A 25,556-nucleotide genomic window follows, 5' to 3' on the forward strand; every position below is an offset into this window, starting at 1 on the left:
GGAGAGCACGGACCGCGCCGGCTGCGGGGACGGTTTCGGTTGACAGCCACCGCGTAAGGAACCGTCACGGGACTTTCATCTCCTGCAGCTTTGGCCCCCCTCAGCCCGGTTCTAGGCGAGATCCCCGTGGGTACTAGAGCAAACTCACCCCTATTTCTCACAGCACGCGGGGCGCGACGGCCTGAGAGGAGGCTCCGTATGAAAAGGGAATATAACGCTCAGAGCTCCTGTAGAAGACGACGGGATTTTGCTTTAGGGATTTCACCAAAGGCGACAAACGTGAAGACATTTTTGCAGATCCCTAAGGAATTACACAGCTGGGAGCTGGACAGGCCCTCTGGAAACAGACGAAAACAGCGCATCGACCGCACTCAGCTCACGCGGGAACGAGCTGCCCAGGACCGTAAGAACTCCACGCACAACTCTGGGATTTATAAAAATCATTTAACTTTTATTTCTACTGCTTTAATCTTCGTTTTCTGCTGCGGAGGAAGAAGGAAGAGGCCGGCACGAACGGCTCTCCCCACCAGCCTCGATTCTCGCTCGATTTGGAGACGCGTCCCGGTGTGCTGCCCACCGGCAGCCCCAGCCTGACACCGGCAAGCAGCTCCCCTCGGCCTGGGAAGGGGCCGCTCCCCGGAGCCGCTCGGCCCGGGCGGGTGTTGGGCGCCGGCCGGAGAGGCGCCGGCCGCGGAAACGGACCCTCGGCACGGCGGGGGCGGAGCGGCTCAGCCGGGCAGCTCCGCGCTCCACCGTTCTCCCGGGGCCGGGCCGGGCGAGGGGCAGCTCCCGCCGCGGCGCCCGCTTCCGGGTGCGGCAGGCCCGGCCGCCGCCGCGGATCCCCGAGCGGCCGGGGCGGGAGGGCTCGGCGATCGATTAGCCGGCCTCGCGGGAGGGGCGGCGGTGAGCGTGCCCCCGGCGGGGCGGGGGCGGCGGCCGCCGGGGCAGGCTGAGGGGAGCGTCCCCCGGGCCAGCGGCCTCCCGCCCGGTGTCCCTCGGGGCTGGGGACCGTCGCCCTCGACGCCCCGACTGCGTCTCCACAGGGCTCCTTCTGCCCCGGGGCTCGGAGGCCGCAGGCCCCTGGCCCGGCGCCGTCAGCGGCCTCCCCGGGCCGGCCCTCGGTCCCGCCGTCGGTGCCCGGCGTCGGGACTCGGGTTGTCCCCGCTGCAGGGCAGCGGCCGGGCAGCCGCAGCGGCGCGGAGCCCCGAGGCCTGGCAGAGGCCCAGCTCCTCCGTCCCCTGCCAGTGCGTTGCCCTGTGGCGGGGTCTCGGCCTGTACAGAAATACAGGGAAAACAGAAATAATACAGAAAACATTGGAACAAATGCTCTGCTGTCGCGGAGGGGGTTCGGGCGTGCTGGCCCGACACCGAGCTGCTTCGTTCCTGCGCTGTAGAGACGCACTAAACGGCGTGGAGCATGGCTAGGCCCAGGCACTGCTGCAGAGGGCTGGCACCGAGGGGCTCTAATAAGCTGCTTCTGTTGCATTGCAGGGCTCAGGATGGACTTCCTGACACTCTTCTTGATTTATTTGAGTTTTGTTCTCGCTATTATGGCGCTACTCTGCATCTGCTCGGGAAGGAAGGAGGGTTTCCTCGCAAGAAGTGTCAACGGTGCAAGCCAGGTAAAGAACTGACCTTTCAGAGCGATGATCAGCTCCCGTTGTGGTGGTCTGGCCTAGTTTGTCGTGCGAAAATTAGTGTCTTTCTCCTCCATAAAAAATGCTAGTATATGTGCTTAGAGCGATGAAACGGTGTATTTCGTCCTATTTTGACAACTGCTCTCAGGTAAGTGCTCATTGGGATTGGAAATAGAAATATGTTTTCTCTTGGCTGACGAGATCCTCCCAAGCAGGTCCTAAAAAACCATTTGTGTCTTAAAGCTCCTGGTCCTGCATGTGCTGCTCTGGCCGGCTGCAGTCACCGCAGGGTAGTAGTAAGGACGGAACTTCTCGCGATGCTAAAAGTACATTGTTCAGTGACACCATAATGCGTCAGCTTTGAGAAATTAAATAATAATGAGGCCCAGCTATTTGCAATTTTGTAGTATTTTGCTGCTGTCATTAAGAGGAAAAAGGTGTGGGGAGGCTTGAGAATTAAAATAGGGAGAGAACTGTAACTGGTAGCAGATATTTTAGGGGAAGCTCTTCAATGTGAGTCTGTAATAATGCTACAGGCTGTTGTTTCCTAAGAAAGAAGGAGGAATGAAGAGCTTTAAAAGAGGATTAAGAATTGGCATTTTACTGTAAAAACAGGGAATGAATTGAAAAGGAACTAACTTATTTTTCTGTCTATTGGGCTGTGTCTGACTAAAGAAGAAAAAAAAAAGTGTAGCATTCTTGGAGGGGAAAGGATAAGGGAATCATCACTTAAGTTGTAAATAGTATTTAATGCTGTTTACATGAGTCTAAACAGACTTCGATTTTTGCTAGTAGTGTTATACTTTCTTTTCATTTTGCTTTATAAACACGCAGATCATTGTGAAGAGAAATTTGTTCTTTACCCACATTTCTTAATAAGCGCCTCTGTGAAACGCGTGTAACAATCAGCAATTAAAATACCACTGTGATGTAAATACCACTGTGATGTAAAGTCACTGTCTGGAGAAATGTAACTGATACTTGTACGCCTGAAATAAATATAGGTAATCCTCAATAGTTTCTCTAGATGCTGTATTTTAAATTAATTTCTGACTGTAATTAATGAAGCGTATAAGCCTGGAAGTTTGTTGAAGTTCTTTGACTGCGCTCCTGTAAGATCCTTTAAAGTATTCATTGTGAGCAATACGAAGCTATTAACTTGCACACAGCAGAGCTGTTTGTGACAGCTCTGTGACAAGGCAGCTTCCACCCCCCAGCCTGGTGTCCTTGCTGCCAGCGGTTCAGTTGTGCAAGATGGTTACGTGCATTGTACAGGTCTTCTCGTTCTCTCCTACTTTCGTCATCACTGCAAGCACAAATGGTGTTTGTAAGAGCCTTTTGCTTTGGTGTAGGGAATGGTTGAAATACAGTGGATTGCTGTGCTGTATGTGGGGGAATAATGGATACTGAATGTAACGTTAGACTGTACTAACACACATACAGTTAATTTAAATTTGAATTTTGCAATTGCGTGCGGTTGCTTTTCTGTCTAGTTTTGTGTTTCCTATTGCAGTACACAGCCTCTTTTAAAAAAGACTTGTCACTTGAACTGCTGGTAGGAGGCATACCAGTTAAAAGAAAAATATTTAACATCTTCTCAACTCTACATATGCTTTTTGCCTTCTGGTCTTTCACATCTGAGACAAGAAGCTCTCACTGCATGTTTTCTTTCCATGTCAGCTAGAAATAGGCTCCGCTGCTCTAATTCCTCCACCACTGATGGAGCAGCATGTTGCTATAGAGATCTGTCATCTTCTGAACAACCCAGTCAAACAATTCCGCAGTCACAGACTATTGCTGAGGTCTTCGCTGAAGGAAGACAGCCAGTTTTCTTCATTGTGTCTAGCTGTTTTGAAACGGCAGTTAGATAGACGTGGAGTTATCGGGCTGGATCATAGCTGTAGTTGAAGAAACTGGATTTTTTGGTTTTGGTGGCGCTTGGGGGGGTTTTTTGTTGTGGTTTTTTTTTCCTTCCTTTTTCTGGAGGATAACAGGCTTTATCCCTTTGCTTATGTCCACTTGCATCTGTCAGATGTCCTGATGAAGCACGTTGTAGTTCAGAAATTGCTCAGTTCTATCCCCCGCTTAACCAGTTACCCAGTCTATAACCTGATATAAGCTCTTTGTAACTTTCACACATTAACCCAGATACATTTGTTTGTGCCTTCTGGGCTTCCAAGAATATGGAACCTCACTCCCATTTTGAAAACCCCAGCAACATGCCTGCCTATATTTTTGGGAGCTCAGATGCCCCTGAAAATGAGCTTCCTCCCCGGTGATATGGCTACAGTGATATATAACTGAGGGATTAGGTGACTTACGTTTTTGTTTGAACGTTCCACAAGGCAGAAGTGATGCGCAATTCAGGTAACGTGGTGTTTTCATTTGCTTCAGGTATTGTCATTTGTAATCCCCACACAGCTCCAGACTGTGACACAGAGGGTGCTTCACAGGCTCTTCCACACAAGGTATTGCACTTTTTTTTTATGCTTTTGACCTTATTTTTTACTAGTATTTTTGGCCACTGTAGTGACCTCCTGCCACCATCAGAGCTTTCAGTATTATCCTTAGAGGTTCTCTCTTCATTAGGGGTGCTTGTCAGGGATTACAGATTCCCTTTAAGGTTTGCCACCCTGTTGTCTTTCTGTTCCTTGCTTATTGTTGGGAAGATGGTACCCTGAAATATTTGAACATATTGACAAATAAAGATAATGTGGCTCAGTAGCTTCCAGTGTAACAGATGTTGGTCACACTGGTGGGAGACTGCATCCACGAGAGAATTACAACAGACTCTCTGGCAGCTGCAGAATGAGTTTAGACAGAGCTAGCGATCCCCATCCTCTCCCTCAAATCCCATTAGTCTTAGTCCAGCAGCTTGGATGTCCAGGTGGCTCAAGGAGACGCTGCACAGCTGCCAATGTGCCGCCTGCTGTATTAAGGTGAATTTTGTAGCATCCTGTAAACTTTGGTGCTTTAGGATCTGCTTCAGGAATGATTTAAATACCTTTCGTCTGGGGGCAGCAACTCCAGTATGACAGACACTTCAGGGCCGTAACATCTACAGCTGTTGAACGTGTGCTGCAGTTGTTTTGTTGCCTGCTGTGCAGTTTCTCTGCTGTTAACGCAGCCCAAGAGAGAGTGGTTACACTGCCAAATGTGCAGTCAGCAGCAGAGCAATTATCTGATGAGCCTGGTGTAGTTGTCATTGCTAGATTATGCTGTGCGCTGCAGGCACTTTGATCCTCCACGCACACCCTTCGACCAGGTCACCTCATTCAAGCGAGAGATTTTTCAGTTCGTGCAGAAGTCCAGTGAGGTGCAGCACCTGAGGGTATCTTCTTGCAGCCCTGCAGCTGAGAGGAGACTCTGCAGGATCCTGCTGGATTGCACACAGAAATAGTGTAGGAGAGAGAAGTAGAGGAGAGCTTGCCTGCAACGGACTTCCCGCTGTAGTAAAATACACATTAGTAGTTATTTAAAACTCCTAATAAAAAAGTCCAGCAAACTGATGGATAACGCAGAGAACTGTAGTAAGTGAACATCGCTCTCCTAATGCGTGGCTTACCTGAGCATCTATTTGCCAGGCTGCTGAAAGCCGTTGCTCAGTATGATGCATGCCAAACAAACCTGCATGACAAACAGTTAGGCAAGTTGCCTCGCAGAAGCTGTAGTGTGCTGACAGGTTGGAACTAGTGTTGGCCATTGCTAACCTGCCACGCTTATTTCCTAACGGCTGCTTATATTATTACAGGTTTTTTTAAGATTACCTTTTACTGGGGTTTTCTTTGCTTTCAGAGCAGCACACAGCAAATGTCTTCTGGCAGAATGTTTTGTGGCCTATTGCTGTGGCATATTTTGTCAGCACCCAGGGTGCTTTGTACTTGACTCTACTGTTGGAAAAAAAATCCAAAGGGCATGACACGAATGGAAGTGAGTTTAGCTGGCATATTTAAAGGAGTGTATGTGGGAAGAAGAGAAGGAGAAGCCACTGGATGGAGAAAACACTATTAATACGCAATCCAAGCTGGCCTGAAAACCTAAAAGAGGTGTCTCCTTGCATTTGAAAAGTCTTTGCTCATCACCTCTGAGTGTACTTGACCTGTTAATCAGGATGCTGAGTATTAAATAGACTGTCCCCTTTCTGTTACAGAAGCTGTTTGTTTGTTGTCCTGCACATAGCCTTGCAAGCTGCAGTGTATGGGGAATACACATGGGAAGTGTTTGTTTACTGCTGGGAGCTGCAGTTCCACCTCCTCCTCCTGCTGCTGCCCTACCTGCTGCTGGCTGGGAACATGGGCTGCTTCATTCTCTGCTCCAGGGCCAATCCTGGTAAGCTCACGCTGATTGTGAGCTGTAGCTGTTCGAAAACGGAACCTAAAAAATGTTACAAGCACCATTACTTTTACTATTTTTCTTGTTTCTTTTGCAGGTATAATAACAAAATCAAATCATGCATCGTTGGTCAAGATTTATGCATATGATGGTGTATTATTTCAGAAAGGCATCGTGTGTCCTACGTGCAACATGGAGAAACCAGCCAGATCAAAACATTGCAGTAAGAATCTTAACTTCCTTGATAAGCGTAACAGTAATACTTTTCCCAAATTAATTCTCCATCGATAACTGCAGTTCACACTACATCTGTTCTGTTATCCAGCTCGATGCACACAAGATTGTGTTTGTTTTACTGGGGTCCCAGATCACAGCTGCCCTTTGCCCATCCATGGAACTGTTTTGCTGCTATTTCTTCTCACAGAAATTACCAGTTCCGAGGGTATCATTTGGGGTCCGGAACAGGCACGATTTTGAGCATCTAGAAGTTAAATGCAAAATTATCATCTGTCAAGACCTGAGTTCAGGATTTTGTCTTTCTCTTGCAGAATTGTCTGTTATCATCTAAAATAAAGCTGGGAGCTACAATCTCTACCTTTCATATGCTTTTCTAGGCAGTACTGTCAGAGAAACCAAAGTCTTTGAGCTGCAGCCTTGGTGAATAAAAGAGGAAATGAGATACACCTCTTTGGTTTTAGTATTGGGGGGTTTTTATGGTATGCAATTGAAATTAATGTATTTGCTTAAAAAGCTATCAGCTAAATCATGACCATAATTCTCGGATTTTTTCAGATTAAAAACTATCCTAAACTGTGTAAAAAATCAAATTGATTACTTAAAAAGCAAATAACTGAACTGTCTCGTCACTGACTCCTCATCAGGCTTCTGCAGTATGTGCGTACATCGTTTTGATCACCACTGTGTGTGGGTCAACAACTGCATCGGTGCCTTCAATGCAAAGTATTTCTTCCTTTACCTCTTCACACTGACCGCCATGGCTGCAACCATTGCAATCATCACAGCAGCATTTCTCATCCAGGTGGTGCTGCTGTCAAATATGATGCATGGGAGTTACATTGATGACCAAGGACAAGAGCATGCTGTTGAGATTCTCTTCCTCATTCAGGTAAGTTTGTGCTGTCTGGGTTATTAGCCTATAAAAAGGTTTATCTCAGTCTTTGCTTTCAGGAATCTTTTAAGTCCACCTATTCTCACAGGCAGAATGTGGACAGACTTCAGTTTTTTACCAACTTACAGGGCTAAGGAAGTTTAGAAAACTGCCATTGCAGACTACTTTAAAAATACGGGATTTTTCTCATAGCACTTCATTCAGCTCTCCCATTCTTCGTATTTCCGTCTCCAGACTGCTTTTACTCAGCAGATCTGATTCATAAAGCATGACTTTGCACTCCGATGACCATCTACTGTAGTAACGTTTAGGAAACAGCTAACAATCCTTGAGATACTTCATGGAGATGTTAAAGCAGGACCCGACTACCCTGGAATTTAGATACTTGAAAATTTTCTCTCACGTACAAGCAAAGGGTGACTTTGAGTCTCTCTAGCACTTGAGTCATTTGCATTTCAATCCCCTCATCCCTTTCTGTAGTACGGCAGTGAGGTGGTAAGTAGTAAATGCTTTATCTTTTCCTCATCCTAGACAATAGATGTTTCAGCCTTGGACTCTTATAAAGGAATCTTGGTCACGGAATGTTTGCTCATGTTTGAGAAGTACCATTACCACTCCCCGGTACTGGAATTTAACTCAGAAAAGAGCTGCTTAAACTGTATCATGTCAGCAAAACCTGCAGTTATACCAGATTGTAGCCTCTTCATTTGGCAGTTTGTTTTCAGATGGTTGGCATTAATGATTTTTTAAAATTAAAAAAACAACAGAAAACAAGCAAGCAAAATTCCAATATGAAATACAAACGTTCAGAGATAGATGGGTGTAGAAAATACTCCTGCATATTAGCAAGGCTTGCGAGGAAATACATTTCTGGAAATCTGTGTTTTCTCAAAGATTCAGTCAGGAATGGACCATCACTGAGCTGGATGGGGGATCGGGCTGCGACCTTGTTTCTGGGGCTGCACGTGTGCGTATGGATGTGCATTTCAGCTGGCGTGTTGCAGCGGTCACATGCATCCATGTGGTTTAATGCTCCTACTTCTTAACTAAGTTACTGTTTTCTTTCTTTGCAGCACCTTTTCTTGACTTTTCCTAGGATTGTCTTCATGCTTGGTTTTGTTATTCTTCTCACGCTCGTACTGGGTGCATACTGCTGCTTCAATCTATACTTGGCCTTAACCAACCAAACTTCCAATGAATGGTATAAATCCAGAAGATCTGGGTGTTCCCACCACCTAACATTGCAGCCTCATGACAGACGAGTTGTCTACAAAAACATTTATTCTAAAGGAGTCTGGATGAACTTAAAGGAAATCTTTAAGCCTCCTACAGTGTTGGAAAGCAAGAAGAAAACATGAAGATGATCCTCTCTATATATGTATTTTTTAACTTTTTGTAAGACTTTATTTCAGCAGTGTGCTTTGATGCCCCACACAACTTTTGTAAAAAGATTACTGTATTTCAATTAAGTAATCGGAAACAATGTTTTCATAAAGCCAACCAGTCTTCAAACAACTAGAGTTCTTCCCAGTTTATCTGCAACACTGCTTGTACCACTTGTGACAGTGGCCTGTTAAGTCTTTTCAGATACAATCGCAGTATTGAAGCAAGCTGTAATAGTGATAGGTTCAGCTAAGGAACACGTACACAAATAATTTATTTTTTTACGATTACTGTTTTCATGCTGCGTTACACCACTGTATAATAGGCAAACTGAGTTCCCAGGTTACTTTGGAACATCTTAAGTAGGCCTTCCTGCAGGAGACTTTACAGGAATATAGCAAGGTCACACATGTGGAAGTGATAAACATCTGAATGCACATATTTGTCAACTATTCACATTTTTTTAACCCCCGCAGGAATATAGTAACTCCCAGCTGACTGTATTCAGCTGTGAGTTACTATTTGTAGCAGTATTCTGATTAGCAATGTCTCAGCAGAGCACTATTTAAGATACTTCACCTGGTGAGATCTCTGAGGTTAAGCTTAGTCCTCTTGTTTCCTTGTTAGAGGGACCAGTAGTGAATTTGCTGGTACGGAGAGGCGAGTTTGTTCCATCTTACTGAAGGGAATCTTTTTCTCTGTGTGTGCACTTGCAAGGGAAGAGCTAACAAAGAGCTGCTGTGAACGTCGAGGAAGCTTCATCTTTTTGTAAGTACCTTTGTTTGGCAAATGATTAACCCATTACTGTTAACAATATGTAGAATAGGTTGCATGTATTTAGCTGGAAAAAAACATGATTACTGGCAGAATCTTAACCTGCAGAAACCATGTTCTACTGCAAATTTGTACTAGTGTGGAGCACCTTAATTTCAGAAAGGAAACTACCACGAGTGCTGCTTCTCCTTACCTGCTAAGTCTCTTTCTTGATATCTATTTTCAGCTTGTTCAAAATAAGATGCCATTTCAGCCTTAGTCATGAAAATGGTGGAATTCTGGACAAAATTTCAGCATCCTGAAAAGGGTATCAGAAATCTGGACATACAGGTCGTGGCAGATAACAAACTTAATCCTTCGGGCATTTCTCATCTTTATTGCACTGTTTGCTAGATCTGTTCACAGCGAGAGGCTCAACCATGTCTTAGGCATTTCTTTATGTTTTTGGGCATTTTGCAGCAGGGGAAGTTACAGTTGCTGAGGCTGTTTCTAGGGTTCCCTGTCTGCAATCACTCACTGAACAGGCCACTTGAAAAGCACAGCAGTGACATGGTCTTCCACTTCTATACAGGGATTCTCTAGGTGAACGCTGAAAGGCACTTCATCAGTGTCCCTCAAGAAAACCCTCTGCCTTAACGGTGGAAGACAAAAGTAAACTTACAGCTATGCAAGTGACCTTCTGAAATCCCTCTAACTAGGGATCACGTGAAAGATCTCCAAAGCATAGACGTACTGGCTGCTTTTAGAGGCTTGCATTTGTTTTGGGAAAAAGAGCATGTTTGACTCCCCCAACGATGAAGGTTTTTTAAGCACACTGTTAAGTGGCCCTTGTCTCCTTCCAGAAATTCTTCTGTTTGAGTGATAATAGAGCAGAAATTGGAAAAATATAGTAAGAACTTTAAATAACTTTATTTTTAAAAATGTATTTATTTACATGCTGAATCTGTACAATATGCAATTAAAAATCCGTATATGGTTTAAAAAAAAAAACATATACAATATGGCTTTACACACCAACAGACTAGCTCTCAGAGTAGCCTGTCTGGCGTTGCAAGGGTACAATGATGCATTCTTTCATAAGGCTACTTGTCCAGGATATAAAATAAAATACTGCAGTACCGTGCCTTAGGAGGACGAAAGTAGCGAGGTTAAAGGCATGAAAGTTTTTGAGTGGTGGTGAACGCACACCAGAACTCCTTAGGTTTGGTTTTCTTGGTTGGTTTTAAATGCATATGATTAAATAGTCTCTTATGAGACCCTACATACTTGCTTCACTGACTCCTTTAAATCTAAATACCAGAACACTACTGTCCTGTGGTCAGAGGTAAATGCTTCGTAAAGGATCTTCCTTTGAGGCAGCTGTACAAAATACTGAGACCATCAAATATGGCGCATCAGTCACATCCACAGTATAACCATGCAGAGCTTTTTAACTACTGTTATTTCCATTTTAAACAGAAAACATCTTGGGGCTGTACCATCCTGTTAAGCCACTTACCTATAGAAGCATTCTCTCCCTTGCTCTCTGAACAATTATAATGGCAAACTTGGGACTGATCAAATTCCCCAAACTGGAGAAAAATAGTAAGTTTTACATTAACATCCATCACTAGCTGCATGCTGTTCATTACACAATCACAGTCTGGACTTCCACCTCCCCCTCCTGGGAGGCGATCACAAACTCTCCCGCATGTTCCATTATTTCGATGTCCTCAGATGCCACCATCGTCACCGTTGCTTCTTCCGTCTCGATGCTACCCTCCGTAGTCAGCACTGCTCCTTCTCCGATGGCGGAAGCCAGCGTCATAGCGACCTGCTCTGTGAGGCTTTCGGGGGTTGCGATGGTGATGGTGTCCGCAGCATCGGTGGTTACTTCAGAGTTTTCTGCCACGGTGACGTTCTGTACAATGATCTGGTGACCAGAGTTTGCTTGATTTACTATTTGTTGCACAACTTTCATAATGTGGCTGTCAACCTACATGAAGAGAAAAGACGCCACGTTATTTCTCGGTGTATTGGACTCTGTTAGAAGTACAATTATCATCACCATAAACAGTGCTTGATGACCAGCAGGGCAGTACAACAAGCAGCATTTAATTCCAGTTTCCTCCAGCTGTTCACTGAAGTTCTCATCACCCTGAGAACAGCAGTCTCCTAGAACATGTCACACCTCGTGTCACTGAAGGTGTTTTGCTAGCAGGGTACTTCCTACAGAAAAGCAAACTACTGTTTATAGAAAAATCTTAACAATGCATGCCCAGACACTTAAACTGACTGACTGCAAGTCAAGAGCCTAGCCAGCCTCTGACTTTGCAGCAACCGTTATTTCTAGCATTCAGGAATGCCTTAAGAGGATCGTTTCCCCAAGGCTGAAGTGTTACTGTACAATTTGACTTAGCCGGCAGCTGTGCTCTCGTGTGTGAAGCCATGCAAGGCACTGGCCACCATCACTGAGAGGATCCAGGGTTAACAAAGCTCAATCAAACCCAGTATGACCCGTATTATGTTTTTATACAGACAGGTCTGCAAAACTACAGAGGTAGGTAAATTAATTCTTTGAAGTTGGGTTTCTTTAGCTTGACTTTTAGACGCTAAAAGTGATTCATTTCATCTACAGCAAGTCCCCAAAATAATAGTTTATGTGGCTGCTTTACCTCATGTCTTGTTCCCTCTATTATTTCAGTAGCTTCGCTGGTCTCCATGTCTTCAGTAGCAGTCTTGAAAGACAAAATATGATGATTCCCTTTTTAGATTACTATAAAAAAATCTTTTATTACTAAGATATAAGACACTAAGATCTTTTACAAAAGTCCTTCTGTTCCCCCCATGATGCAGTTGCTACTCTAAAGACAACTCCTCCTTGAAATTCCCTCCAAATCCCATTACCAAGAGCTACTTAACAGCAATGCAAAGTGCTCGCCCATAACTGAAAGAGAACATCCTCTCTCAGCAGGACTCAGCCAACTGGCAGATTTTTCTCCTATTGGAGAAAAACTACGGCAGCACTAAAGGGACTCAATAAATGGACTGTGTTACTCTGCACGGATGAGTACTGGCTCTTTGTCACGAAGGGGGAGAAAGCAAAATGCGTAATTCATTGCTTTTGGCAGCCACAGCCAGTTAAAAACAACAGAGATTATTTCGGACAAAATAAGCTAAACAGAAATGGGAGAAGAGAGTAGGTTAAAGTTGAGGGAAAGTTGAAGCAAGTTTGTGAGGACATAAAATCTGGCATGGTCAGAAGTTCTCAGTCTCAGCCTTCTGAAGAACTACTGATGTCTTCCCTGCATTCTCATTTCCCTGCCTACGTTACATGCAGGACTTCAGAAGGGTGGTGAGGTAGGCTCCCGGTGCTCTCCTTCTGAACAAGATTAATCCTGCTTATTCCTAGGGTCACGCAGGCAGTGGTAGCATTGGCTAGATCCTATTTTACTTTCTCCCAAAAGCCTAGATGAGGAACACGCACAACTGCAGTATTTACTGACAAAATACCGTGCTAAGTTCAGAAGGAGAAGGCTGTTTGCCCCACTTCTTACCTCAATGATGTATTCCTGAGTGTCCGCCACCACTGAAGAAAACTCTACCAAAACAGTGTGAGGATCTTCAGAAATGACTGTTGCAGCTAAGTTGTCAGCGGACTGACTTTCCTCAGACACCATCACTTCTTCCACCTCTTTCAAAGCAAGGAGGCAGCCACCTGAATGGTATTCCAAAAATGCCAGAAAAACGTTATTTTTCATAACCATCTCAAATACAGGAGTACCTGGAAAATACTACGCGGCACAAACAATATCACTTTAACAGGATGCCGCCGACAAGCGACCAGCAGTCAGACGACAGGCTCTCACCCCACCAAGACAGGCCAAATAATGGCCTAGAAGAGGCCTATGTGACACCAGACAACAGAACTGAGCCTCAAGCAGAACGACTGTCCAGTGTCATTTCAAAAAACACACAAATTCAGATGCGTAAAACCATACAGGATTTCAAAAGCAGTATGTGAAGAACATACAGTAAGTCTTTTGGTATATTTTAAGTCGTATATCTTTTCTGCTTATGCATTACATTTCAGTATCTACCTAGGAAACTTTGTTCTTCCTCCAGTAAACTTGTATTGTCCTTTACAATCTCAATACATCATCATCACTACCTGAAGGAGCTTGAAAATGTGTCTTTAGGAGCTAAAGGAGCAGCAGGTCCAGTGCAACTAATCCGATCAAACAAGATTATCTGTGAGAACTTAACTCTACTCAAGACATTTTCCTCACAGAACATCCACACTTTGTGTTTTTACAGGATTTCATAAAACCCAAAGATTAGTCTGAATTTAATGCCAAAAATAAAAAACCCCAATTGGCAAGTTTAACCACAACGATATGTGCCACATCCTAAATTTTACAGTCCTCTCGCCTCTTCCCCAACACAAAAATCAATCTCTCTCTGGCATTACTTTGCAAAAACGTTAATTTTCTCCCTCTTTGCGTGTAGCCTTGGAACAGAACCACTGCACAATTTGGGGCAGACTCTTGCACGGTATAGGGTCTGTCTTCCCCACTTAGGGCAGTGGCAACATTGCAGAGACTACTTAAGCCAGAGTTCGGAGCAGAGAGCACACAGCATCCCTGCAGTAAGATTCTTAATGCAAATTCTGGTTTGGTTATCTTTCTCTTTGTTTAGGTGATCTAGATTTTATATTAGAACTGTTTTATGGCTGTTTGTTCAGCATCAGTTTTGGTCAGAAAGATCACAATAGAAATATTAATTAACGTAGATGAAAAAAAATATAACGTATCTGCTTCTGATGCAACCAAGATGCACATAAACAAATGGCCTCAGATGAAGGTCGTTAGATCCACTCTGAAAAATCATTACCATTCAGCCAAAAAGCAGCTTGTCCAAACCCAATCCTAGAACACACACATCCCCCCCCAACCCAGACAAGCTTTGCCACCTCACCTTTGGTTTTTAAGTGCCTGTTGAGAGTGCCGTGCTCTGCAAACCCTCGCCCACACTTGTAACACTTAAAAGGCTTTTCCCCTGTGTGATGGCGGATGTGGCGGACCAGCGAGCCCTTTTCCCGAAAGCCCCGACTGCAGTACTGACAGACATAAGGCTTATCTTCTAAATGCGTACGGAAATGAACTTGCTGGGCATTCTGTACAAAGAGAGAAGCAAGAGAAGGGCAGCTAAGGGGAAGGACAAGCTCAAGCAAGCAGTATTTTAGCTTCCAGGGTAAAAGTCAACATCTTTGAGGACTTCTCCTCATGTAAGACATGATAAATACTTGGTTTTATTATTACTACGTAATTTTTTCCACACATGAAGGAACAGTTTCTTCACAAATATGAAGGTTTGATTAAGACTGTCCCTCTTTTCCCCACTAAAACAAAAGCTCCTTCTGGAGCTTCAAATCATAGAAGAGGCAAGTGAGCTGGTATTTGTTCTTTCAAGAGCAAAGCCTCCTAACTTCTCCCAAACCCTGGCTCTGGAAAGGAAAATCTGAAGGCACGCCTGTTGTGAGGGAGGCACACCTTTGTCTTGTACCGCTTGCCACACTTTGGACAGGAATACGGCCGCTCATCAGAATGCACTCTTCGATGCCCCTTCACATGCGCAATGGTCTTGTACAGCTTGCCACACTCTCCACAGCGGAAACGCCGTTCATTCACGTGCACTTCTTGATGCTTTTTTAGCAGATAGCCTTTCGTGAACTCTTTGCCACACTCCTCACACTTGAAAGGCTTGTAATCTAGAGAGAAAGAGAGAACACGCATGGTTGATACAGAACAACCAGCAGCAGCGAGTATCTAGTACATGCTGTAACAAAATTCGTACCACAAAATTAACCCGGAGAAGGAGGGAAATTATATTTTCAACTGTGTGTATGGGCTTTGCCTCATTCATAAGTGAATTCTGCTCAAATGTTGCTCTTAAGGCCTTTGGAGCCTTTCAGGCAGCAGTTCCAGCCTATCAGCCTGTTCTGCCTCACTAACCTTTTTATTGGCCTCTTCACAAAATTCTACTTTCAAGGATGCAGTGCAGGCCCTGAAACATCAAAACTTTTTTTTTTTTTTAAATGTTTCTTTTACCCTCTATTCTAGAGCTCAACCAAAGTCAACCTTTTCATATTTGTGTGCTAAGCATCAGTTGATTTTGCATGGCTAACAGCCATGAAAAGGCAAGGAATTTGACACAAAGCAAGGTGTACTATGCTTAAGATCATGATAAGACACAGTGCAGTTTAGACAACAGCATAAGCAGTAGAACTTTACCTAAATGACCTTTGATGTGTGCTTCAAGGGAAGTAGCTTCACTGAAGGCTTCATTACAGTGAGGGCAAACATAACTTTTATACCCATTTGTTCTTTCTGCATCTGTCTATTGGAAAGAAAACAGTACAACATAAATATTTTTGTACTAGTGTGTACGGTAAGTGTTGCTAACCAAATTCCCAATTAAATACTCCAGCTTTGACAAGAAAGAGATCTATATCGTTAACAGGAGAGAGAGCACACGCGTGCGTTCTAACACCAGACTTAAAGCATATGTGAAAAACGTAACTATAAAAATTGACACGAATACCCAGGCACAGGGAGAGATGCGCCGAGGACAGCGTGCAGGGTTGTGAGGCTAACAGTGCTGTCCACAACCAAGTGCAGGCAAGGAAGATTAAAAAAATTAATCTATTTATGGAATACAAACATACAGACTCCGCTTGTTCTACTTCAACACACTGTTCCCCACATGGCTCCTCTTCTGCTTCCACCACTTCATTTTCTAGTTCTTCTCTAGCAGCTACAGCAGGCTCATCTGGCTTTTGCATTTCCTCCATAGCGACTCTCTCAATCACAATACCCGAATTCCTCATGGCCTGCCTCAGCAGATTCTCACTGTTCACTTCCCCCTCACACGGCAGCTCCTCGGGATGCGATTGCTGAAGGAAGAAACAGTCCAGCAATTGGTACAGCAAATACACAGTTAGCCCTTTTTTTACAGCAGCATTGCTACGCCAGCCATTCTTTCTAGGGTGTCTAATGCTGCGATATAGGGTTGAAAGATCAACAAGGGGATGATCCTGGACTGGGGAGGAAGATGAGGTCAATCTGCACTCTGAACACATATAGTCCAAGGGATGCTAAGCCTTTGCTCCTACCACAGAGTCTTGTAGCAGGGAACAGTCAACAGAAATACCCTCTCGCCTTCTGTATCGTCCAGTACGTGGTGGTGAACCCTACACATCCCCCCGTATGCTATACACGTGCTGCTGAGCTCAGCAGCAGCAGATGGCCAGGCAAGGTCAGAGCAGAGCTTGCCTTCTATGTTCTCAGATGAAAAAGAAGCTAATTAACCATTTACTTCCACCACACAGATTTATTCTCGGCACCTAAGAAAATTTTGTTCGTTGAAATACTTCAAAATACTTCTTTGCATAAAACACATGAAGGGTATTTAAGAGAAACGACACTCACGTCTTGGTCCAGGGATTTCGCATCTACAACAGGAAGTTCCTGCATTTGGACGTGGACTTCGTGAAGAACGTTGCCTTTTGCATCTGTCACGAGATGAATCACAGGTGAGGTCTCGATGGATTCACTCGCTATTGATGAAACGGTGTCTGTGTTTGAACTACAGGATCCTTCAAGAAAAGCAGCACAATGAATCACTTGGTGTACTGCCACGCCTCACCAATTTGCCGTGCCCTACACAAAACCTGTCTCAGAACAGGAGGTGCCTGTTAAAGCCATCTTTGTACCAGGTTCTCAAACGTTCATCACAGTCAACACCTGGCTGCATGCACTTCAGGTTAATAGTCTAGCTCTATAAATTACTTTTTCCTGTATAAAAGATACAAACTCAATACCACAGCAGTATTTTTTTCATAAATGAGAAAGAATTTATAGTTCAAGTGCCAGGAGCATGCTTGGTTTTATCAGGTGCGAGGCAGGTATTGGCAGCATCACTGACCTGTTGGCAAGTCGTCTTTATTGACTACTATTTCTTTGTTCATGTTAAAGCGAATTTTTTCGGTGCAAGGTGTCAGAGATTTCAGGTGCCGAGTCAAAGCTCCCGATTCCCGGAAGCTTTTCCCACATTTCTTGCATTTGTAAGGTCTTTCATCTGGAAATGACAAGAATCAAACCCACAGTATTAAACTAACCAGGGCCAGTATTAGCTCTATGCGACAGACTGCTAGAAGAATGCTTTCGGCTTCCTACAGCGAGCAGACTGTGCTTATCCCAGCACCTCGCGTTGCCTCCCAGCACCCCAAACATCAGGGAGCTCCGCGGTCTCCGCTCAGCAGAAGACGGAAAGCAGCAATGAGTTCCACTGGAAGGTAAGCTGGATAACCGCACACAGCGCACTCCAGCAGCGAGGAGCTCTTATTCTGGAGAACCGTCTTACCAGTGTGACGCCGATGGTGTCGAATCAGAGAGCCTTTTGTCCTAAAGGAAGTTCCACAGAGTTTACATTCATAGTCCTTTCTGCTGCTGTGAGTGATCATGTGAGCTTTGAGGATGCTGGCCTAGGGAAAGAATTTCTTTTTAAAAGGTGTTCCAAACGGTTAAGGATTTTACGTTTCAACTGTAAAGAACAACAACGCTCCTCCTGAAAGTAGAACCTTCCTTTTGAAAGCGTAACATGCGCTAGAGGAGCACATTGTTATCGAGTCTGGAGACGTCTTGGTTAACAGCTAGCCTAAATAACTCACTAACCTGAACGCAGTAAAAGTGATACTTACTGTTTTAAATGTCTTCTGGCATAATTCGCATACGTAGCGCCCTTCTTTGTTAACCAGCAGCTTAACCTTTATCAGTTCTGTGGAAAGATCCTGCTCCTGCTCCTGCTCATCAGGGTTGCCTTGCTCTTCAGTGACTTCCCCATCAGCGTGACCGTTTGGGTTTTCAAAAACGTGGTCTCCTGCAACAATGACTTCTTTGATGTGCCCACTACCTGGGAGAAGGATAGGAGGACAGTTATGTTCTTTACAGAAGACAGCTTTACACGACTAGAGCGATATACTGTTTCAGTGTTGCATGCAGAAGGAAGGAGAAACGGGTACTTTAAACCTGGAACACGGGTCTTTGCAAAGTTCTCATTGTCGCAGCATAAATATCAAAATGGACATTTCTGGAATGGAGTTTTAAATCTAATTTGTATTCACACGGAGAGAATTGCAAAGCTGCCCTAGGGATGCCTCTCTCGCATCTCTGAGGTAACGCTCCGTCCCAAGTCCCCGTGCTCGGTCGCACAGAGGTGTCGCGTACCCAGCTACAACACAAATCGAAGAGAAGAGGACACCGGAGAAACAGACTGTTCCTAACCCCGCAGGGGTACGAAGGCAAGCGTCTCGAAGCTCACCTACTATAGCAGATGCGTTGCCGATTTCCTCTGCTATTGAAGATGCTTCGACAACTATGTGAGCGACAGTTATCGACTCCTCGACAGAAGGAACGACCTGTGGTAACAGATAACGCTTCAGCAGAAAGGTTTTATTACCTTTAAAAACAGTGTATTCTGTTCTCTCCCCTCCAACCCAACAGACCGTTGCATCCTAATTATTTTCAGCCACGGCTTGAGGAGAAGCCTGCTGTCACCTTTTGTACTTCTTGGGTGAGGAGACCTGCTGATGCAGCAGCAAGAGCTTCTGGAGCTCGCTGGCAGACCTTTTGTAGCTTGTGTTGCACAAATTCTTCCAAGGAGGTGAACTCCGACTGGCAGCGACCACACTTATGCACGTCATCTTCATCTACGATTTAAAATTCAGTCATCGGTTTAGGAAAATTCGGCACCTATTCACACCGAAAGCTCCTCTTCTGCTTGTCCCGGTGAGCTCCTTCGCGGGAGAGAAGGGAGCGGGGGGGGGACGTGCTGCCGAGGGGCGTTCTCGCTCCCGCAGCGAGGCGGTTTCTGGAGCGGGGCGGGCCGGGCGATCCCCCCCCGGCCGGGCCCCGGGCTCCCCTCTCGCAGCCCGCAGCAGGGACGGGGCGCAGCGGGGCACCGAGACCCCGGCGCCAGCCGCCTCCCCGACCCCCCGCCGAGAGAACCGGCGCAGCCAGGACCCGCCCTCGCCCCGCGCCGAGGGCCGCAGGGGCCGGTTCCGCCGCGCCGGGCCCCCTCAGGGGCCTCTCCGCGGGCCCCGCCGCCGCGCAGGCCCCGCTTTCCCCTCGGCTCCGGCCGGGGCCCTGTGGCGGCGGCACCGCCCGCCCCGCGCCTGGTACCTTCCTCGCTGAAGGGCGCCGGGAGGCTGAGGAAGGCGGCGGGGCCGGCGGGCGGCGCGGCGGGGCCGGAGCCCGCGGCCGCCGCCCCCTCCCGCTCCTCGGCCGCGGCTGCCGTAAGCCCCGCCGGCCCCGCGCTCGTTGCCATCGTGGCCTCCATGTCGCAACGAGCCGCACCGCCAAGATGGCGGCTTTACGGCCGTGTCGTCATAACAACGGGCCGCGTGCCGTGGGACGGGCCGCCGCGGGGGCTCGGCGGGGAACGCGGCCGCCGCGCGAGGGTTCCGGGGCCGCGCGCGGCCCGGGTGCCGTCGGGTGGCGTTGGTGCCCGGCCCCCTCGCCCCCCGGTGACCTCTGACCCCCGTGCCCAGACGGACCGGAGCCTAACGAGCTACCTAACGAGCCCCCGGGGCGGCTGGGTGGCCCAATGGGTCGCGGAGCGCCTGGGGTGACCGCGCGCTCCTGGCCAATGGCGGCGCGCGGGGGGCGGACCGGCGAGGCGGGCGACCAATGAGAGCGGAGCGGGCCGGCCGCCGTCGGTGGCGCCGTGCGGAAGGGCGGGGGAGGGCGCCGGGCGCCGGCTGCCGGCGGGGTGGGCGGGGCCGTCGCCACCGCCCAATGGGGGCGCGGGCCGGGCGCGGCGCGGCCAATGGGGGCGGCCGGGGGGCGGGCGCGCGGCCGAGGCGCGGCGCGGCGCGGCGGGGCGGCCATGGCGGCTATGGCGGCCGGCGGGCCGCGGCGGTGCCGGCGGCTGGAGGCCGAGGCGGCCCGCGCCGTGCTGGGCGCCGCCGACACGCTGCTCTTCGACTGCGACGGCGTGCTGTGGCGGGGCGAGGCGGCGGTGGGCGGCGCGGCGGCGGCGCTGGGCCGGCTGGCGGCGGCGGGCAAGCGCCTCTGCTACGTGACCAACAACAGCAGCCGGACGCGCGCGGCCTACACCGAGAAGCTGCGGCGGCTGGGCTTCCCGCCCGCCGAGCCCCGCCACGTCTTCGGCTCGGCCTACTGCGCCGCCCGCTACCTCCGCCAGGCCCTGCCGCCCGGCGCCGCCGCCTACGTGCTGGGCAGCCCCGCGCTCGCCGCCGAGCTGGAGGCCGTCGGCGTCCCGCACCTGGGGCCCGGCCCCGCCGCCCTGCCCGGCCCCGCGCCCGCCGACTGGGCCCAGGCGCCGCTCGACCCCGCCGTGCGCGCCGTCCTCGTCGGGTTCGACGAGCACTTCAGCTACGCCAAGCTGTGCCAGGCCCTGCGCTACCTCCTGCGCGGCGGCCCCGACTGCCTCCTCGTCGGCACCAACCGCGACCACCGCCTCCCGCTCGAGGGCGGCACCGCCATCCCCGGTGCGCGGGGGGGGGGGGGGAGCGTCCGGGCGCCTCGCCTGCCGCCCGGCGGGGACGGGGGGTGGCCCCGGCCCGTTCGGAGCCGCCCGCGGCGAGGCCCGGGGCTCGGGGGCCCCCCCGGGCTCGGCCCTGCGTCTCGGGACAAGGGCTCGTACCTCGGTGTGCCGGCCCGGGCGTCCCGGAGCCTGGGCTTCCCCTCCTCCTCGCTGCACGCCCCCCCCCCCCCAAAAGAGGGAGAATCTTTGCTGATCCTTTACTCCGGGAGTAGCGGTTCCTTTTTGATCTCGATGTGGGACGGTATGCCAGCCTCCCGGCAGGTTTTATACACCACCTGTCTTGGGACCGACCTGTTCCACCGCCTGTCCTGTCCGTAAGGCTGAGGCGTCGTGTTTCCAAAGCACCGTGCGGTTTTGTACCGGCTCGTGTGGATGCCGAGAGTCTTCTGCAGCCTCTAATCGACGTTTGTTCTCTCCCTAGGGACCGGCTGCCTGGTAAAAGCCGTGGAGACGGCAGCCCAACGCGAGGCGTTCATCGTAGGAAAGCCCAACCGGTACATGTTTGATTGCGTGGTGAGCGAGTTCAACATCGATCCCACTCGTACCATCATGGTGGGAGACCGGCTGGACACAGACATCCTCATGGGCAACAGCTGCGGCCTCACCACCCTGCTGACGCTTACCGGGGTCACCACGCTGGACGAAGTGAAGGGCCACCAGGAGAGCGACTGTCCTGCCCGGCAGAGCCTGGTTCCCGATTACTACGTCGACAGCATAGCCGACCTTCTCCCAGCACTGGGGGATTAATATAGCAAAATGCTTGCAGCCTCTGCAGCGGCACCGTGAGGAGGGCCCCTGTTAATCACCTTGTGACAGTAACGTACTCCCTAGGATACCACCCGGAGTTAGTAACCCTTAGCTTTTTAACCTTTCTGTCCTCTTGATACGATGTTGTTTACATCTCGGTCTTTAAATGCACTTTGAAACAAAGAGGGCATTACGGTGTCCCCCACGTCTTGTGGGCTTGGGGCTTTTTTTTTTTTTTAAATTATAAGCAACACATCTATCCAAATGTTTGTGATACTCGATGTCACGTTGTCCTCTAGACTGAGTTGAGGGAAGTGGAGCTGGTTGATCTGAGGAAAAGAACCCAACAACTTGCAGCGTGTCCTCGCCTGGACGTGCTGGCGTGGCTCAGTCTGGTTTATTCAGGGAAATGACTCTTGGAGTGTGTAGTACCTTAGCAGCCGTGTTTGGAAACGCTTGCGGTGGCTGGCAGAATTAGCATTTGGCCTTAGATTGATTTTTTTGTTGTTGTTGTTTTTCTCTTTCCCCAGACGGGGTCCTGTTTGGCAGTACAGCCCGCTGCAAGCGTGACGTTAGGTCACAGAAACTGAAATCCGTCTCCTTTATTTGACCGTTGCAAATTGCACTTGTGATGCAGATGAGGGTGATTCCACTCGCAGAACACACCTGGTGTCTTCTGTGTACTGTATTTGTCCAAGCGTTGGATGTATGTGTAAAGTACATGCACATACAAGAACTACCCCGATCCTAAATATATATCAGAATATATTTAAAATATAAATTTAAGTATAGTATATGATAATATATCGTGTTTCCCGGAAGGGAGGATAAGAGGAATGTACTTCACTGATCACAGTAGGTTTAATTCTCCTAAGCTTTTGCATTTGGTAATGCAGAAAGTCTGCAACCGCCAAGGACTGTCCTTCACTACCGCTGCTTCCCAGAAATAACTGGATTCGTACCGAGCTAGTTCTTGTACTTCCCTCAGCATCAAAATAGCCGCTTGCCTTGGCTTCAGCTGCAGAATCTGAATTAATGCTCGGCCCACAGGGGGTGGACGTAGTACACAGCACAGCTTTCCACCGAAACGAGCCCGTAAGCGTACTGGCTGTGCGTGACGAAGGCGCGTGCTTCCTTTAAATACCTGAGGTTAATCTCTTCCGCGTGTGTCTGGCGTGGGGGCCTGGCACCACTTGCTCGTCTGAAGAGGCGTGCGTGCTTGCTCAGGTGATGACTTCATTTGGAGCTCCCGGTGGGTTTGGGTGATGCGTGGCTCAGGCTATGGGGTAGATTTTTATGCTGGCTGAATCAAAGGCCACAGTTGAAAGCTTTTGCATTACAGAATTAAGTGAAAAATTATATATGCAAATAACATGCTTTTATTCCATAGATTCCACTCTCAGCAGTTAAATTCAAACACTGGCCTTCCTTCACCTCCCACTGGTCAGCTGAATAGCTCTAGCAGTGCGTCGATGCCATTTCCTTCCACTCGAAACGAGTAGACCCGCCACCTTCTTGCACAGCAATAACCGTGCAGTTCGTATTGGCTTTCCGTGTTACCAGAATATTAGCTGGATCTTGTCAAAGGGTGTTCGTTTGTAACTCGGAGTTGTGTAAGGAAGCACGGATAATCTTTTCCCTCTTCCTGTCTCCAGCTAGAAGGCTGTGACTGCGTACAGTCACAGAAATGCTTACAGGTGGACCTTCCGCTTCACCTGCGTAACGTGGAAATGGACTTGATGGGTTTACTGCAGGTAGGGTCCGACTTAACGATGCGTTCTTTGATTCGGTTCCTGTATCTGGTGCTTATAATTTCAAAATATGTCAACTAAAGTAGTAGATGCCAGGAGAGGCGGTCAGCCTCGTTCAAGCAGCGCACTGTCCCTGCCGAGTACTGTTCACTGTACAAGGGAACCATTACCTCGATTCACGTATGCTGAAATGTACTGGTGAAGGTGTCAATCATGCTTCAAAACTCTGTATCAACTTCCAAACGGTTTTTAAGCCTCTACTTGAATTCACATTAAACTTACAAACCTGCTTTCCCCTGGCGTTGTCTTGTTTTGTAGTCTCTTTGTGAGCTTTGGTGCAGCTGTACTGTGCGGAAATGCTGGGAGGGAGGGACGCGGTTTGTGTTTATCATCTTTACTCCTGACATGCAGTATCAGGGAAAGCAAGCCAAATGCTTATTTGTATTATTTGAACCTTATTTCTTTGGTTCAGGCGCCCAGAGCTATGCAGGGCTCTTAGCATGGGCTGAGATTCGCCTCTTCGAGTAAGAGTACAGCACAGAGCAGAATGCAGTAATCTTTTTCACAAACGGTGTTTTATAGAGGGTTTTGCTTTGTTCCTGTGCCTTAGATTAGGCAGGCCATAAATTTCTTAAAGTAGGAAAGCGTCTGCTGTGTGGCTGTGAAAATCTCCACGGGGAGAACGCGCTGTCTGCGTGTTGCAGCTTGGTTTTCAAATTTCTTGTGCTAAGCTCTGCTGCAGCAGAAGCCAGCTAGCGGGCTACACCGCGGGAGCGCTGCCTGATCTCTCCAGCGCCGGGGTTGCCAGAAGCAGAACTGGTGGTTTGACTGTTCCAACTCCGTTCTGGTTCTCATCAGAGCCGCAGCACAGGACGCTGCAGTCTGGCATTCTCAGTTTTGCTCTTTTAGAGGAGTGACTGTGATGGTTGGTTGACTCTCGCTGGCCGCAGTGTTCAGGTGTGTATTTGTCCAGAGCTTGAGTTCACATCCCACAGGAGCAGCGTGCCAGGAGACGGTGATTTTCTACTGAAATAACCCATCTTTGACTTAGAGAAGGAAAGAGGCTGAGTGGGGAGCGGGGCTGGTAGTGCTTTGATGACGAGAAACTCCAGGATGAGCTGCTCTCTTGGCTGAGTTTGATCAGTCCTGGGCCATGCTTGATAGGAAGATGTCTAAAAGCTGTATTTTCCCTTGATAGATACCACGGGAAGGAATTCCGTTGAGGTTTTCCTTGCCTCCGTTCAGTTGGTTACGTCTGGCTGGCAGGTCTCGGAAACACAAAGCTCTCGGGGGCTCCCGGACTGCTCAGGAAAACCACGGCCTGGCGCCCTGGGAACGCCGTTCCCCGCGGGGTGTTTCTCATCCCAGGGCACGGGTGTTAGCACGAGTGCAGCTCAGGTTGTGGCGATGACTTTGTAGCAGAGATTCTTTTCCCCAGGGTCTGGATGAAGCGAGGTCCGTAGGCGGAACACAAGCCTGTCTGTGCAGCCAAGGCTTGCGGGGCAGCACTCTGCAGGATAAACAGTTGGCTTCAGCCCACGGAGCTCCGGCAGCACAAAGTTCATGTTGAAATGTAGAAATAACTGATGACAAGGGCAGGCTGCCACTTTTCTCTATTCATTGTACCTCTTAATGAGACTTACCCCGTCCCGCTATTACGGCCTGCCAGCAGGGAGGGCCGACACAAAGCCCCCGATTGTCGTCCGCCTGCCCCCCTCCAGCCGGCTCGCAAGGTGAGCAGGAAGAGCAGTTTTATGCGCTGACAGCATCGCTCAGCAGCCCTGGGTTTTACCCCCCTTCCCTTCTCCTCTCCCCAGGTGGCAGCTCTAGGGTTTCACCCTCCCCGTAGGTCTGAGTTGAGCAGCTCCTGGCCGGGAAGCCCTTTGGCCGCAAGGGACGCGTATTTACGTTTCGCGGATGCACGCTTAGGTTTCCCAGGCGCGCCTGGAGTCGGGGATCATGCACAGTCTGCGCGTTGTCAGGAGGCAGAGCTGCAGGAGCGAGGTCTGCATCTGAAGTGGAGGATGGAGGGTGGGAACGGCACCGGCGATGCCGCCTCTGCAGTGAGTATCCCTGGTCCCCCGGTTATCGCAGAGTCCCAGCTCTGTGCTTGCTTGATTCCTCCTTTGAAGGGGCTGAGCTCCTCCCGTTCCCGTGGATCCTGGTAAGGTTTTGTTCATCCCCAACCTCAGCACC

The 25,556-nt window shown here is 48.7% G+C and overlaps 3 protein-coding genes across 10 annotated transcripts; 2 read left to right on the forward strand and 1 right to left on the reverse strand.

Moving 5' to 3' along the window:
* Nucleotides 1–334: 334 nt before the first annotated feature.
* On the forward strand, nt 335–10,159 carry ZDHHC4 (zDHHC palmitoyltransferase 4). 6 transcript variants are annotated; one of them, XM_072878714.1, is made up of 7 exons: nt 335–403; nt 1,492–1,622; nt 4,032–4,105; nt 5,788–5,966; nt 6,067–6,192; nt 6,851–7,095; nt 8,172–10,159. In XM_072878714.1, the coding sequence occupies exons 2-7, from the start codon at nt 1,500–1,502 to the stop codon at nt 8,454–8,456; spliced, it is 1,032 nt and encodes a 343-aa protein (XP_072734815.1). In that variant the 5' UTR covers nt 335–403; nt 1,492–1,499; the 3' UTR covers nt 8,457–10,159. The 6 variants fall into 6 exon arrangements, 5 of the variants coding, with proteins under 5 accessions (XP_072734815.1, XP_072734812.1, XP_072734811.1 ...); XM_072878711.1 differs by lacking the exon at nt 335–403 and adding an exon at nt 456–903; XM_072878710.1 differs by lacking the exon at nt 335–403 and adding an exon at nt 456–811.
* E4F1 (E4F transcription factor 1) lies at nt 10,146–19,764 on the reverse strand. Of its 3 annotated transcripts, none has more exons than XM_072878707.1 (14): nt 19,476–19,764; nt 18,852–19,003; nt 18,616–18,712; nt 17,996–18,207; nt 17,659–17,779; nt 17,221–17,373; nt 16,725–16,807; nt 15,962–16,189; nt 15,528–15,633; nt 14,787–15,004; nt 14,212–14,410; nt 12,792–12,952; nt 11,910–11,972; nt 10,146–11,230 (listed from the first exon to the last, which is right to left on the reverse strand). In XM_072878707.1, exons 1-14 carry the CDS (start codon nt 19,630–19,632, stop codon nt 10,883–10,885), a joined length of 2,298 nt encoding a protein of 765 aa, XP_072734808.1. In that variant the 5' UTR covers nt 19,633–19,764; the 3' UTR covers nt 10,146–10,882. The 3 variants fall into 3 exon arrangements, with proteins under 3 accessions (XP_072734808.1, XP_072734807.1, XP_072734809.1); XM_072878706.1 differs by having other exon boundaries at nt 16,725–16,891; nt 19,476–19,760; XM_072878708.1 differs by lacking the exon at nt 10,146–11,230 and having other exon boundaries at nt 11,910–12,010; nt 16,725–16,891.
* Nucleotides 19,765–20,160: 396 nt separating this feature from the next.
* PGP (phosphoglycolate phosphatase) lies at nt 20,161–23,660 on the forward strand. The gene is made up of 2 exons (XM_072877620.1): nt 20,161–20,806; nt 21,284–23,660. The coding sequence occupies exons 1-2, from the start codon at nt 20,182–20,184 to the stop codon at nt 21,607–21,609; spliced, it is 951 nt and encodes a 316-aa protein (XP_072733721.1). The 5' UTR covers nt 20,161–20,181; the 3' UTR covers nt 21,610–23,660.
* The last annotated feature ends 1,896 nt before the right edge of the window (nt 23,661–25,556 follow it).

Source organism: Ciconia boyciana, chromosome 13 (assembly GCF_034638445.1).
Source record: "Ciconia boyciana chromosome 13, ASM3463844v1, whole genome shotgun sequence".
Classification (NCBI taxonomy): Eukaryota; Metazoa; Chordata; class Aves; order Ciconiiformes; family Ciconiidae; genus Ciconia; species Ciconia boyciana.

What these genes read in the sequence shown, in the direction of transcription:
- ZDHHC4 (XM_072878714.1), top strand. Translation starts at nt 1,500, where the DNA reads ATGGACTTCCTGACACTCTTCTTGATTTATTTGAGTTTTGTTCTCGCT. An exon ending in GTGTCAACGGTGCAAGCCAG is followed by an intron (nt 1,623 to 4,031) that starts GTAAAGAACTGA and finishes CATTTGCTTCAG; the next exon opens with GTATTGTCATTTGTAATCCC. An exon ending in AGCCAGATCAAAACATTGCA is followed by an intron (nt 6,193 to 6,850) that starts GTAAGAATCTTA and finishes ACTCCTCATCAG; the next exon opens with GCTTCTGCAGTATGTGCGTA.
- E4F1 (XM_072878706.1), bottom strand. Translation starts at nt 19,632, where the DNA reads ATGGAGGCCACGATGGCAACGAGCGCGGGGCCGGCGGGGCTTACGGCA. An exon ending in GGCGCCCTTCAGCGAGGAAG is followed by an intron (nt 19,004 to 19,475) that starts GTACCAGGCGCG and finishes TTTAAATCGTAG; the next exon opens with ATGAAGATGACGTGCATAAG. An exon ending in AAGTAGAACAAGCGGAGTCT is followed by an intron (nt 15,634 to 15,961) that starts GTATGTTTGTAT and finishes TCTTTCCAATAG; the next exon opens with ACAGATGCAGAAAGAACAAA.
- PGP (XM_072877620.1), top strand. Translation starts at nt 20,182, where the DNA reads ATGGCGGCTATGGCGGCCGGCGGGCCGCGGCGGTGCCGGCGGCTGGAG. An exon ending in GGGCGGCACCGCCATCCCCG is followed by an intron (nt 20,807 to 21,283) that starts GTGCGCGGGGGG and finishes TTCTCTCCCTAG; the next exon opens with GGACCGGCTGCCTGGTAAAA.